At 46.6% G+C, this 15,000-nt stretch overlaps 1 protein-coding gene across 1 annotated transcript in view; it reads right to left on the reverse strand.

The window, feature by feature from the left end:
• Positions 1-15,000, reverse strand: part of LOC310808080 (metabotropic glutamate receptor 7-like) — a gene marked incomplete at both ends in the record, with an annotated part of 49,215 nt that overhangs the window by 26,359 nt on the left and 7,856 nt on the right. Inside the window, one exon of the mRNA XM_083674781.1 lies at positions 5,895-6,111. Coding sequence (XP_083530907.1) covers positions 5,895-6,111 — 217 coding nt within the window. The remainder of the gene's footprint in view (positions 1-5,894; positions 6,112-15,000) is intronic.

The following is a 15,000-nucleotide window of genomic DNA, read 5'->3' on the forward strand; positions in this document are numbered from 1 at the left end:
ACAGGTCACCACTAATGAGTTTGTACAGGGTGAAAGGTACTGATTGCTTCTGTGCGTCGCTAAATAGCTCTTAGATATTTGGCAACCCGCCTGTGACAGTCACCTCAGAGACATGCCCGAAGCCTGGTCGGCCATTGTCCTTGAGGCGATATTGATTAAGACAATCACTGACATTAATCCATGGTTGTCTGCGTCTCCAATGAAGGGCCGGTAATATGATCTAATTTGCTGCCGTCATCCATTTAAGGTCAAGATTAAATATTGTCCAATACCTCAGTGTAGGCGGAGGTAAATATACAGTAGGTGCAGGTGGGAACACTGCCACCATTTTGTGAGAGAGAAAAACAAGATGGCAAATTAAAAAGTTTGACGGATTTGTCAACATCAGGTCATATTCAAGAGCTCATTATCTGCATACTGAAATCAAATAATATCTTTAACAAATACCCTGATTACTGGCAGATGTGGGAGCTTGCTGATTTAACCTTTCAAGCAGTCTGAGTAAACACACATTGTTGTACACCTGTGCAGAGGCTCATCAGAACTATAAGTACAGCAGCAGACTTGGTCCTGAGTCAACACTGGCTCTCTAACCAAACCAATTAAAATTTCTTCCACTCAAGCACTCCACCACCAGATAACCTTTCGGTTTGGGTTTCCATGCATAGACAGAGAAATGGGAGGAATCTACCCATTGCCAGGCTCATTACTTTGATATAAACAGCTTTTAGCTGGCAGAATAAACAAATCTCCGGCCTCTGTTTATTGTGGTACAAACCTAAAGACAGCCGCAGCAGCCAGCTAAAGGACTGCCGCCGCTCTGCTCCAGCCCACATCACCAACAACAGCCCACGGAATTAGAATTATTGCTGATTGCGAGACAATGCATCTCTACAAGCACAAAGGAGACGGCTCCTGTAATCCTCCTTAAGTGGGAAAACCATAAAAACAGAGCACCTCACTGTAGCCTGGGTAACGCTTGGGGATTGAGGTATCCTGTTCAAATGAAATGGGCCTGCCGTGGAGCAGTCGACACCACTGGTCTCACAGGGACACTGCTGAAGCTCTGTTTTAGCACAGAGATTCCAGGATGATTCTTTGGGGCTGCGGGAGGCTTATGACAGCAAGAAGACGCTTCCTTTTTGGGAATCTGTAACACTGTACTATGGCTAATTCTTAAAGAGGTATAAGCGACCTTTCAGCTCCAAGTGCTGTCTGTCTGTCTGTCTGTCTGTCTGTCTGTCTGTCTGTCTGTCTGTCTGTCTGTCTGTCTGACTGACTGACTGTCTGTCTGAAGCTATCCTAGGTGGGGATTAATTCAACAGGAATGTAAATCTAGATTTTAAGACATTGAGCACAGTGCTAAAGTCTCATGAAAATGTATGCCTGACGCTGTCACAAGGGAGCTTGATGTGCTGCAGAGGGAGAAAGGGGACGTACAGTACCAGGCACTGACAGAGACATAGGCCAGAGCAGCCAACCACGGGAAGGCCTACTGTAGGCCATAGTAGCCAAGGGCCAATGATAGAAACATAGGCCATTTAAGCCAATTACAGACATAGGCCATTTCAGCCAATGATAGAAACATAGGCCATTTCAGCCAATGATAGAAACATAGGCCATTTCAGAAAATAACAGACATAGGTCATTTCAGCCAATGATAGAAACATAGGTCATTTCAGACAATGATAGAAACATAGGCCATTTCAGCCAATGATAGAAACATAGGCCATTTCAGCCAATGATAGAAACATAGGCCATTTCAGAAAATAACAGACATAGGTCATTTCAGCCAATGATAGAAACATAGGTCATTTCAGCCAATGATAGAAACATAGGCCATTTCAGCCAATGATAGAAACATAGGCCATTTCAGCCAATGATAGAAACATAGGCCATTTCAGCCAATGATAGAAACATAGGCCATTTCAGCCAATGATAGAAACATAGGTCATTTCAGCCAATGATAGAAACATAGGTCATTTCAGCCAATGATAGAAACATAGGCCATTTCAGCCAATGATAGAAACATAGGCCATTTCAGCCAATGATAGAAACATAGGCCATTTCAGCTAATGATAGATATAGGCCATTTCAGCCAATGACAGACATAGGCCATTTCAGCCAATGACGGGTATACTGTAGGCTAAAGCAGCCAATGGCGGAGCCAATGATAGATGGCATAGGCCACAGCAGCCAATGATAGAGACCACATGTACGCCACCACAGCCAATGGAAGCCATCACAGTGATAAAGACATTGGCCACAGTCGCCAGTGATGAAGATCGGCAGCACTCTGAGCAGCTTCCTTACTCAAACACCAGGCCTGAACATGCTGTGGGGACCAGCTGTGAGGACCAGAACCTGCCCTAAGGGCTGCAGACCGGCTGTGCAGTGAAGGCTAAATTATTGAATGGTTGCAGAATTCCTCGCCAGTCAGCCAGGATCAAAAGACCAGTGCCAGAACAGCAACGCTACTGCCAGAATACTGTGCTGAGGGTCTGACGGTCTTCACCTGCCACTGGCAGAGATTCTGTGGACATGAAAGAGCTCCCCGCTCACAGAGCTAGTCCTAAAGACAGGGGTGTATCTGTTCCAAAAATCGGATAACTCAGAAAGATAAATGTCAGAATACCAGAGAGGGGAGCGTGGAGAAGCTCACGCTGCTCTATTTCAATCTGAAAAAGCATACAGACTATGGCAAGAGAAAACCTTGACTTTACAACGCCAACGAGCATTGCATGAGTTTGCGAATCCTCAGGGAATCCTCGGAAAATATTTCACTTATTCCAATGTGCAGAGAGTTAAGGCAATGGAAATAATTCAATTTATTTCATGATGAACCCAGAGTACAGTATCTACATTATAAATCACCCCGCTCTGTAATACGGTGCTCCACATTTACCCCTTTGATTAATACATCACAGATAAAATAATGATGATTTTATTCATCAGGCTCCTGGATGTCCTCTACTGATGAGTCTGAGTGCCACAGGTCATGTGCTGCATTAACTGCTTCAATTATTCATCCCAATTTCCGGAGATTCCTGAAAATGAACTCCTGGATGGGAGGGAGCTGCTGCCGTTCCCATTTAGCCTGGCCTAAAACGTTCAGGAACTCCCCCGAAATCAGAATGGCTCCTGATGACCCCCAGCCACCAGGGAGATCCATTATGCTCCAATTATATTTATCACCTTGAGAGCAGAGAGGCAGAACAGCTTCCTCCACTTTCCTCTTCTGCACAAGTGGGAGTCCACAGAAATGCCTTTACCTATTCTGAGTACCGTACCCTATGTGTGTGTGTGTGTGTGTCTGTGTGTGTGTGTGTTTCTGTGTGTGTGTTTCTGTGTGTGTGTGTGTGTGTGTGTGTGTGTGTGTGTGCACCTCCTTATTCCGTATTCCAGTCCACTGCTGCTCACACTGCTTGGCATTCTAGAATAGAGGGGGGGATGCTGTAAAAACATACTGTTCCATTTTAACAGAATGCATGAAGCTGTGTAGTCAAATACTGAGGGCAAATCCCTTTCCTAACTCCATGCTGTATTTAAAGACAGACACAAAATAAATTGATCTTTCATATTTCCTCTCCCGCTGTTAAATATTTGGACTATATTTTGACAGTTTTTTTGCAGTTCAAACTAGTGGTTTTGGCAGCTCCCTGCAATTAATTCAAGAATGATGTTTTGTGGGAGTTTCTCCTCAAACGCCCTCGTATAAGTGTGTTTATCAAAGAGAAAACCAAACTCAATCTCTCTTGACTGAATCTAGACACACAAACACAAACACAGACACAGACACAGACACACACACACACACACACACACACACACACACACACACACACACATACACACACACACACACACACACACACACACACACACACACACACACAGACACACACACACAAACAAGATTAATCTTTCCCTGTTCAACTTACAAAGCAAAGACAGCTCATTGGAATGAAACTGTGAGGGTGGAAGACTATCCAAACAAGGGAAAAAGAGGAGAGTGGAAACCAGATGGGATCGATAGGAGCTGACCATCACTCCCGTCTCTGCTCCGGGTAATGGGCAGCCATATTGCATTAGTCTAGTGGATGGCTCTCCTTGAAGTGGTGAGGCGAGAATCCTACTAATGCATCTGACATTTCACTCTGACCGAAAAAGCTGGTGCCCACAAAACAGCTCAAGGCCCTACGGGTCAACTCTGAAAACACACTATGTGAGAAACACACTATGGGAGTATCTAGGATTTTCTCTTGATCTGTCTAGGGTCTGGGGTTACTTTATTACTCTTCCACCACCGTTGTCTTGGTGCAAAATGATGCAGTATGTTGCTTATTTAAATCAATGCAATACAGTCTGTGATATTGTAAATGGCAACGCCTTTGATCCTATAAATGTACAGCTATGCTGTTACCTAATCAATGCTTTTATTAAAAACGCATTGCCTTGGGTGCATCAGTGAAAGCAATCATTTCAATATGATTTTCTTATGAACGTAGAGAGGTACTGTTCACTCACTGCAGCTCTGCTGCAAAGGATGAGTCAACAACAACCACATCCTACTGTGTAATTTCACACTCGTCTGTGATGTTCTAAAGTCAAATCATAATATAATTGTAGAATCGGATCTTCGTAATTAGACACAACACCAGTGGAAAGTGCCGCTGAGAGAAACCAATCTGGTGGCAGATACGACGTAACAAGCCTCTGTGGCTCAGTTGGTAGAGCATGGCGCTAACAACGCTTAGGTTGGGGGTTTGATTCCCGCTGGGACCATATACACTGAAATGTATGCACTCACATTGTGAGTGCATACATTTGTATGTAATGTAAGTCGCTTTGGAAAAAAGCGTCAGCTAAACGGCATCTATATATTATTATATAGAATGAAACCTCCAATAACAACCACTAAATCATCAAGTCTTTTCCCCCCCAATTCTCAGTCCTGACACAAACAAAACACTAAAGCCACAACAGACTCTTAAAGTTTTAATGAGTGATCAGACTGCACATGGACGTGCCCAGATGAAATATTCATGTCTGCTGGACTTGGTTGCCCGTGGGATATCATTAGCCTTCTCCATTTCAGAGGTTCCCTGGCACTGCATGCTATGTAGCGGGAGCTGAGATTGGACACGGCCGAGACAGGAGCTTGTAGCTGCAGCTTACTAGAAATGTGTTGGGATCTGTGTAGAGGTCAAGGTGAGAACCAGGAAGTAACCTTGGTTGCCGTGGTAAAACATTATTTCCGGAGGAGTTGCATGAATGCAGGGCCATGGATCAGGAAGTGTAATTTTCCAGCCCAGATGATGAAATGGGTAATCCTTTCTTAAAGCGCCTCCACTGTCACTGGGAAGGAAATGGGATTGTGAGTTCTCCACACAGACACAGATATTGCCAGCACCTATATAACAAACTCTGTTGTATTCTTTCCAACATGGTTTTTTTTTCCAAGGACACATACAGAGCTAGAAGTCGCTATGCTGCTCAGAAGTTGCCAAGCCTATTAATAATTCATTCCTAACAACAATAATCTGAAAAGTTCCAAACTTCACCTGTCTATGCTTGACCTAAAATACAGTAGTATTTATTACATACATTATTCCTGTGTGCAATAAGAGTATTTGTTGTTGTGCCCGTGTGAAAAAAGTGAGACCCAAACTCAAGACAGGACCACAGCACCAGTACAGCCCGGCCACAGCACCAAGCCTGGGCATTACCTCAAGGAGTTAGCAGGGGGCAAATGTTCAAGTCTCGGTCAAGGTTACGAATCACACAGCATGGTTTCCAAACCACCTCCTCTACATAACCACTATACAGTCCCAGCCTTCATGACATGATTTCCTCCTCCACCTGGCCCCTCACCTGTGATCGCCGTCACTCACCTGCCTCTTTGGAGAGCTGTGTGAAGGCCTCCACACCCTTCTCTCCGTAGCTGCCCTCAGAGGCGATGGTGGAGACGTAGGTCCAGCCCAGGGCTCTGATGATGTCCACCATGGCCTGGGCCTGGAAGGAGTCAGGAGGAACCACCCGCGAGAAGAAGTCATAGCGCCTGTCATCACTCAGCTCCGGGGCCGTGGAGGAGTAGCTGATCTGAGGGATCTGATTGGCAGAGGAAGAGGAAGAGGACGTTATGTTTTACTGTACTCCACTGTCGCAGGTAGATGTGTGGTGAGCATAAGCTCCCCCCCCGCCCCCCCCCTTCCCCATCGACCCAGCACTTTGAAACAAGATGAGCGCCATTATGTAAATGCTATCCATTATCATCATTACCATCAGCTATCATCATTAGACCTGCTCCTGATTCCCTGTAGTAAACACGGATGCTATGGCACTGATCAGAAGAGTCCGGGTGTCCAGCCCCACACACAGGTCGGGGGGAGTACGCACACATCAAGAAGACACACACACACACACACACCCACACCCACCACAGCTGCGGGGAATAAAACACACTGCGCAGTATGATAGAGAGAAGGAAGGTACCCGGTGGGAATGAGGTCATCTCCACTAAAAGCTTTGTGTTGTTGTGTATAAGAGCGTTTTACAGATGGAATCTACCGGTGATAAGGGAGGGGGATCAGTGAGGAGACTGTGGTAACAAACTAAATATTCAGTGTGTTTACGAACTAAATGTTTGGTGTGTAAACCCTGATAAGGCCTTATCACGCCATGCTGCTATCAGGGACGTTTACAGGGGTGGTGGGGCGCGGGAGATTAACAAACCCTGCCCCGTAACCATGGTACTCACAAAGTGCCCCCCTGGTTGGTGTTTTTTCTTGCTCACATCGCATCAATCAGCATTTGCCCCCATCTACATCCCACCCCCCCCCAATCCCATCGCACCTACCCCCCCCCCCCCCCCCAAATCCCATCGCACCTACCTCCCCCCCCCCCCCATCCAATCACACCTACCCCCCCCCCCCCCCCAATGTTAACCCAATCCCACTGTCTAATCTAGGCTCTATGTGGAGATGCCATCCATTTCTGTTAGAGGCCTGAGGAGCGGCAGGACATGCAGGGGGGGAACACAGGAATGAGAGCACGGCATCTCCCTGATGGGATTCTACAGCACAGCTTCACAACCAGACAGTGTGAGTTATAGCATTGACCCACGACTCAAAGGGGGTCACCAGTGTAAAGTCGACAAATCGAGGAGCGGAAGGGGAGGTCGCGTTCCAAGACAACTTAATATGCGCTGAATGGCCAAATGTACACAGTTACAGAATCAGCCCCCGTAATGCAATTACACAAATTCAGGGTAGGGAATATTGTCAGATGTTACTAGCAAAATCACTTCCAGCATTGCCTTGATTGAATGTGCTGGGTCAAAGGAGAGAAACGTAAAGTAATGGAAAAAGAGAGTGATGGTTATTTGCATTTAAAAGCACCCTCTCTCTCCCAAAAATGGGAGGCAATGTGGAATGTATCTATTTGCAGTGTTTGATAGAAGATCTATCTCAACAATGCTGTTGTGGTAATGTTATGCACTCTGCCTCCCCAAAGGTCTTATAGATTTGTTGAGTCACATCCTATTTTTCAGGAACAGGGCTTGAAAGGAATTTGAAAATGTTTCTCCTTCAGAGCTTTTTTCACCAGGGAAAATCATTTAAGATGGCAATGTTCTCTCTTTGGGGTTCGGTCTAGTGAAGAGTCTCTTGGCCTGTTGATATAACACACTCAATTCCATCACTCCGGGACTGTATTCAACCTTCTTGATGCAAGCTTTTACCTTTTCATGGTGTGCTTTTTAATTACCACTCTGACCTCCTCTGAATATAAGAGCTAAACCCTGAATCAGTAAAAGCATAGGCGCAGGTATCCCGGCTTCAGTAGTTATAATGCCAAGAGAAGCTGTCTGTAAACAGTCAGTGATTAGAATTTCACACCCATGCACCCGATCTCTCCATCAGCTAATGGACTACAAATGAAGTGAGATGCAAGTTTGTAATTTGCAGCATCCGTGTGAATTGGATGGATTAAATTACCATCTTCTGGAAACTTGATTATGTCTTACTCAGTGGATTACAGGTACTATAGGTTCACTTCCTTGCCGGTGGTCCCACTCCTGCTTTAACAATTCAAACAGGTTCCACTTTTAAATAAAATAAAAATCTAATAAGGCCAGTGTTACCCTTGTATCAGACTGTTCTGAGCAGTCTGTTTCCATCTGTTTTGGACTGAGTAAAATGACTTTGAGGGCTCAATAATGTATCAATCCCCAATTTACATGAATTACTGCAGTAAATTGATACAAACATCTCAAGTGACATGAATCCCATTGGTGACGAGAGAGAGCATGAGAGTATTTCAATGACTCACAGGGAATCTACTTCCCAGCCTGTTGCTCCAAACAACACTTAATCACTTCAGTTTTATAGTACCTCCTCTCAAGCCCAGTGGTGTTAAAAACCTCTTATGCTGAATGCCCTATTTGACTAATTTCCTCCTAAAAACCAAACTAAACTGCTCGTAACATTAGAAATGTGATGATCAGATGCAAAAGCAGGATGCCATTTGGTAGATAACACCTTGAAGTTTGTGTGGATATGCTCAGATCATAGTTCATAATAACCTATCATGACAAGGAGATAAAGTAATCAATTATGAAATTAATAATCAAATTAAAGCAGAATTTGGGCCCAATTACGGGCACGTCCGGCTTAAGAGGTTATGGCAATGTTGTGATCGCGGCTCGGGAAGCAGTTCAGACCGACGAATTAAAATCAGAAATGTTGAACATTGAACTCAAAAGAAAAGAGAGAGAGAGGAGAAATTAGATTAACAATGGCCCCTTTTCAGCAGTACAATTACCCAAAGCTGATGTCTGGCACCTGTCATTTGCCGTGTAGATCAAAGTAGGATTGCGAAGGGTAATCGCTTGCCTTGCTCTTAAATGTATCTGGGCTGACAGGATCGATGGCAGGAAAACACAGAGGTCTGTTATAGGGGACACTGTTTTATTGATTTATCACCGCAAAGTGCTGCCTCCCTCCCTGAATAGGAATCTGGTGCTGAAGTCTTAAGCGAGGCGAGAGGGAGCGAGGGAGCGAGAGAGAGAGAGAGAGAGAGAAGTGGTTAGAGAGGGAGGGTGAGAGGGAGACAGAGAGACAGAGAGAAAAAGAGAGAGAGACAGAGAGACAGACAGACAGACAGGTACAGTAAAGGCAAAACAGGGAGGGGACTCTTATTGTACACACTGCAGGCTGCAAAGCAGCATGGACACTTCTAAAGACAGACAAACAATACAAATGGGGAAGCGTTTGTTTCCCTCCTGCTGTGCTAATTCAACGAATAGATTAGGATTATTCCTGAATGCAGAGAGTGATGCGATGCTAATGTTCTGTCTTTAAAGGCTGCACAGCTCTAGTACTGGAGTTCACTATCCTCTTAGTCCCTATTCCTTATTCTCTCTCATTTTCTAAGGATGATCCCCGGCGCAATGAAGTATAATCTGTGGGAAAGAAATATGGGTAACAAACGGCAGAGCACTGTGTGTTGTTCCTCTGTTGGAATAATGGCAAGGATCTATCGTCACCATCTGATGGATGAATCTCTGATCCCGCTGGAGAGATAAGAGGAAACAGACCATCTCAATGGAAAACAGAGTGGACTTTGGATTTCAATGCCGCCCTAGGGGACCTAAATCAAAACCGATCCTCTATGTTAACCAAATGCCCATCCTTCAGATCAGGAACTGTAATCTTCCAGAGAGCACAGCACCACAATTACCATCAGTGTCTTTTAGTTCTGCCACCATAAATCAAGAGTTGGCCTGGATTTAGTCCTGATTAATCTGGGAGTAACTCACAAAAACATAGAGAACAAGGAACTCCAAACTCTATTTGACAGAGCTGAAATGTTTTTTTCCGTGAATGGATTTAACCGCAGCAAAAAAAATAAAAAAATAACCCCAGCCAGTTCCCTTTGTAAGAAACCCTGTGCTTCTATTTACTGCATGATTAGATTCTAAGTATATCTTGACATCAGCTCGGCTGGGCTGTTTGTGACAGTCTCCCTGGTGATGGCGGAACTGACAGTGGGTTCCGACAGAGCAAACTCTAACCTCATACTGTCTGCGGCTGAATGCCAGTGCACAGATTGTCGCCACGACACTTTGACAAACTGCACACTGGTTATGTGATCTGGACAAGGGGCCATCTTGGATCGGTTTCATAGTCCATTTTGTGAATCAACACTGGAATAAACATATGAATTTAAAAACTCCCTCCGTAAACAACTTGGGTACTACAAAACAGGTATACAGTACAGTAGTGTAAATGGATTGGACTCTATATAGTGTACAATATACATGCCTATTAAGATAGTGAACCATTATCAAATTTGAGGCACTTCCTGATAAATCAAAGGGACAGCTGAAAATAAAACTGTGCCAGAGAGAGGAATTAGAGGGCAGGAGATTCGTATTCAGATGACAGTGCCATTTGTCAGCAGGGCAGAGGTAATGACTGTGTCCATACATGGAACCCCGGGCTGGGCTTGGGTAATCTCTCCACACCAGAGTGTCGTGTTGCCAATGGGAGCTCGCTCTCTCTCTCTCTCTCTCTCTCTCTCTCTCTCTCTCTCTATCTCTCTCCGTCTCCCTCTCTCTTTATCTCTCTCTCTCCATTTTCTGTTCTTTCAGACTTCCTTCTTTTGCTGTCTGTCTGTCACTCTTTTCACACCCACACCCGAGATAGACTGAAATCGAGCCCTCCCTTACTCTCTCCTCTCTCTCTCTTCTCTCTCTCTCCTCTCCCTCGCCTTCTCTTTCTCTTTTCCCCCTCTTTTCCCCCTCTCTTCTCCCTCTCTTCTCTCTCTCTTCTCTCTCTCTTCTCTCTCTTCTCCTCTGTCTCCCTCTCTCTTCTCCCCCTCTCTTCTCCCCCTCTCTTCTCCCTCTCTCTCTTCTCTCCCTCTCCTCCCCCTTCTCCCTGCCCATTTGTTTGTCCTGTCCTCCTCATTCTCTCTCTTTCGGTGGAGACAGTGAATTCCAGCCGTCTCTCTCTCTCTCTCTCTCTCCCTCTCTCCCTCTCTCTCTCTCTCCCTCTCTCTCTCTCTCCCTCTCTCCCTCTCTGCACGCAGACACTCCCACACAGATGATCAGCAGACACTTCCTGCCCAGAGAGGCTGCCAGTTTCCCTGAGCCAAGCCAATCTGCCCCGAGTTATTCACACACACAAGCCAGCCTACCCCTCCCTCGCTCCCTCCCTCCTCTCACTCCCTCTCCCCCCCATTCTTCCCCCAGTCACTCTCACCCCAGGCAGCCTCCCTTTCCCAGGCCTTCCCCCCACCCCCCTCCCTCCCCTCCCTCTCCCTCCCCCATTTCCCTTTCAGTCATTCAAACCCATGCCAGTCTCCATCCTCTCCTCCCCCGGTCTCCCCTCAGTCAATTTCTCAAACGAGGCAGCCTTTCCCAGCCTCCCACCAGTCTGTTGCTCAGCTAGGCAGCCGTTGTAGCGTTTCCCCCAGTGAGTCTCCTCCGCAGTTCGCAGGAAGATCTCTTGTCTCGTCTTGTCTCCACCAGCCTCTCTACTTACCCAGCCATCCTCCTTCCCTCCCTCCCTCACCATGCCAATCAGCCTTCCCCCCCCCCCCTCCCTCTCCCCAGCCCCTAACGCCCCCACCCCCTCCCCCATTCTACTCCCTCACTCTACCCGTCCCCCGATCCCTGTTTCACACCCTCCCTCCCTCCCTCCTGTACCCTTCCCCTCCCTCCCCATCTCCCTCCCTCCCCATCTCCCTCCCTCCTCATCACCCTCCCTCCCCATCTCCCTCCCTGCCCATCAGCCTCCCCTGTACCCTTCCCCTACCTCCCCCATCCCCGCCCCCCTACCTCCCCCATCCCCGCCCCCCCTTCCTCTCCTCGGTCTCTGGGGCTGCTGCATGGTGTGTGCTGGGGCCTCAGGTCTGACATGGCTGTCCTGCCAGAGTGTATTTTAAGATACCCAGCATCTCTCTCCACAGGGAGAGAGGCAAGGTATGACTCACAAATCAGATATTTGACCACGAGGGCCGAACAGCCGAGCAGAGCCGCCGTGTGTGGGTGGAGACTGTGGATATCTCACACAAGGGAACGTGACCGACCTCCATCTTCCCATCTGGTAAACAGCCTGCGATTTCAAACTGATGTTCGAAAGAAAGAAATGCGTCTAAACTGCAGCTAGCCCTCAGAACAGTTCTCTGTTGCATCCTCCAGGGGCTTAGTGAAATCGTTGTACTGTAGCGCTGTATTCTGTCGTGCTGGTCGTAATTCCGTGTAATTAACCATGTGCATTGTTAAGATCCTTTCTTCCTTAATTCTTTCCATGCTGTCAATCGGCAGCCGTATCATGTCGACAAACAGTCGCTATGACAGCTTACTGAAACACAGTTACCCATCGACAGACAAAAGGAAGTCCGTTGCAGTTGGCCGGAACAGCCTTCATTCTGGTGGAACTCTATCTGATGGCGTTGCCAGGTGCCGTAGGAACTGTGCTGGCAGTGAAAAAGAAAACATAGCCTGCAGGTTTATGACTGAGTGTTATCAAATGTATTCCTCTCTGTCCAGCGGGTATCACATTACAGATGGTAGTATTGATTTTCCCCCATCCAACCACTGGGAAGTGCACTGGACTGTGTTTTTCGTTCCGCAGTCTGTCTTCCAGCTTCGTTTGATAACTTTACTTTATCTCTGAACGACATGAAATATAGATCATAACAACATTTAACAGCTCTTTAGGCTACCGCCCTTTAGATGAGAGAATACAACTAAAATTCTCGCGTGAGAAATAACAAATAAGCACTTACATCATCATTTACTACTTCATAATTTATGTCAGTGAACATGTAGGGTGTAGGTTTCTATGCAAAGTGTGTGTGTGTGTGTGTGTGTGGTGTGTGTGTGTGTTCCTACATCAGAGACAGAGGGAGATGACAAGGCTTAACGGCTGCTGTGCCTCAGTGTGCTGGCTGGTCTTTGTTGGGTCCTGACAGGTTATTTACCAAGGAACAGGCATAGGTGCTTGTTTTTCCTACCTACACCTGAAGCATGGAGGGGCTTGACACATTCATTGTCTGTCTCCAGTCCTGTGTCTGCAACAGCCTGCCCTGCATCCCAATGACTTCCTCCTCCCTACTATACCTCTCTCTCTCTCTCTCTCTCTCTCTCTCTCTCTCTCCCCCTCCCTCCCCCCCCCCTCCCTCTCTCTCTCTCTCTCTCTCTCAGAGTCGACAGAACACCATCACCAGGCCCATTTCTCCCCTAATAGCGCAGACAAAGCAGGCCAGCCACTCTGATCTTATCTCCCCCCCCCCCCGCCCTCTCTGTCTGCTGCTCACAGAGCATTCTTTAGCAGGGCCATGTAATTACCTACTGATCGCAGCAGCATCAGAAAAATATCACAGACACTGTATTCCTTCTGTCGTCCAAGCAGCCCAGAGCCGCAGGTACTCTCCACTCCACATTGAAATCAGAACAGAGGGATTCAATCGACACTTATCAGCTCAGGAGGCCGTCCCTGCAGTGACGCCTTGAACCTAGCCTGCAGTCAGGAAGATCATTATGCCATCTCAGAAATATCTTATAATATCTGTGAATTATTCACAACTTTCCACAAATACGCTGTCGGAGGAGTGACAGATCGTCTGGTTGTGGACTGTAGGTGAGGAGGAGACAATAAGAGACCGTGTTTCTGCACAGGCTGTTTCTGCACAGGCTGCTGCTGCACAGGCTGCTGCTGGCTCGCAGTTTCACTTCCTCATTAGAAATGCTAATGTGTCTGTTGTTTTCGGTGTAACTGTCATTGTTATCTTGGTGTTGTGTTACTATTTTGGTATTTGTATTATTTTGGTTACTGTCCATTTAGCAGCTGATTCTACCTAACGTCCCAACGTGTGCCTTGCTGGGATGATATGTCATGGTATTTGTCACGTCCTGTCTTTTTGTCCTTAATAAAAATGTTCATAAAAAAAAAGAAAAGAGAGAAGAAATGCTAATGTCTCGGTCTACCGACCTCTGTGCCTCCGACAGACCTGAGAGGAGATAACCGATATGAAGGTTTTCAGAGTAGTGGGATGATAAGAGTTCACAGCCACACTGAAACACAGTACAGACCGAGTATACGGAGATTGCTGATTTGACCCTCGTAAAAATCCCTCAATTGGCCAATGTACAGTGCAGCACACTGGAGCACCGTTCACGATCACACTCTCCGATGCATTATCTCAGGCCAATACCTGGCGAGTGAAGCTTGTCAAAGTCTCCGACCCCTCCTGTAAGGGCTCCGCCATCCTCATCCAGATGAAATTGATCTTGTGTTTAGTCCTGACCCGGCCTGTCCCTGATCCTCTCCAGTGGAGGGGAACCCTGCTGATGGGTTTCCACTGCCATCCTTGTCAGAGGCCAGCTAGTCTCCCGCAGAGCCCAAACAACGTACGCTAATTGTCCTTTAGTGCCGAGGATGAATAAAGTCGCCCAAACGGTCAACATTGCAGAGTGCCAACGGTGACTTTACTCAAATGTTAAATATGACGATGTTTTATTTTGTGGCCAATCAAAGTATTGTTGCTAAGCAAATACTTTCTGGCACTGTAGGTGGTGAGGGTTCCGGAATTCTTTGGCAGTTGTTAATGTTATTAAACTGCCAAAGTTAATTATTCTTTGGTGGGTTAAAATGTGTATGACAGTTACGGTTCTCTAAGCTTCTGCTAAGCATCCTGCCACGTGATGGGCTCCTAGTTACAGACGAGGCAGCGTTGGAGGCCCACGGATCTTTCTGTTTTCAGTTGTTGTGCATATATTGAGGCCCATCTCAATGAGATTATGATTCATCAGACAAAGCAACCGACAAAGGAAGGCACATCCCTGGAAGAGTTCTTTCCTCAGCAACTCACATTACAGCTTCCCACTGGCACTGGCAGAGCTTTGAGAGGGCGGCAGACTGACATGGATTTCAGAGCCAGAGTCAGAGATGCGTTACAGACACCAGATCAGACAATTACCCCCATTGAGGT

Source organism: Argentina silus (genome assembly GCF_951799395.1).
Source record: "Argentina silus genome assembly, chromosome: 8".
NCBI classification, from domain to species: domain Eukaryota; kingdom Metazoa; phylum Chordata; class Actinopteri; order Argentiniformes; family Argentinidae; genus Argentina; species Argentina silus.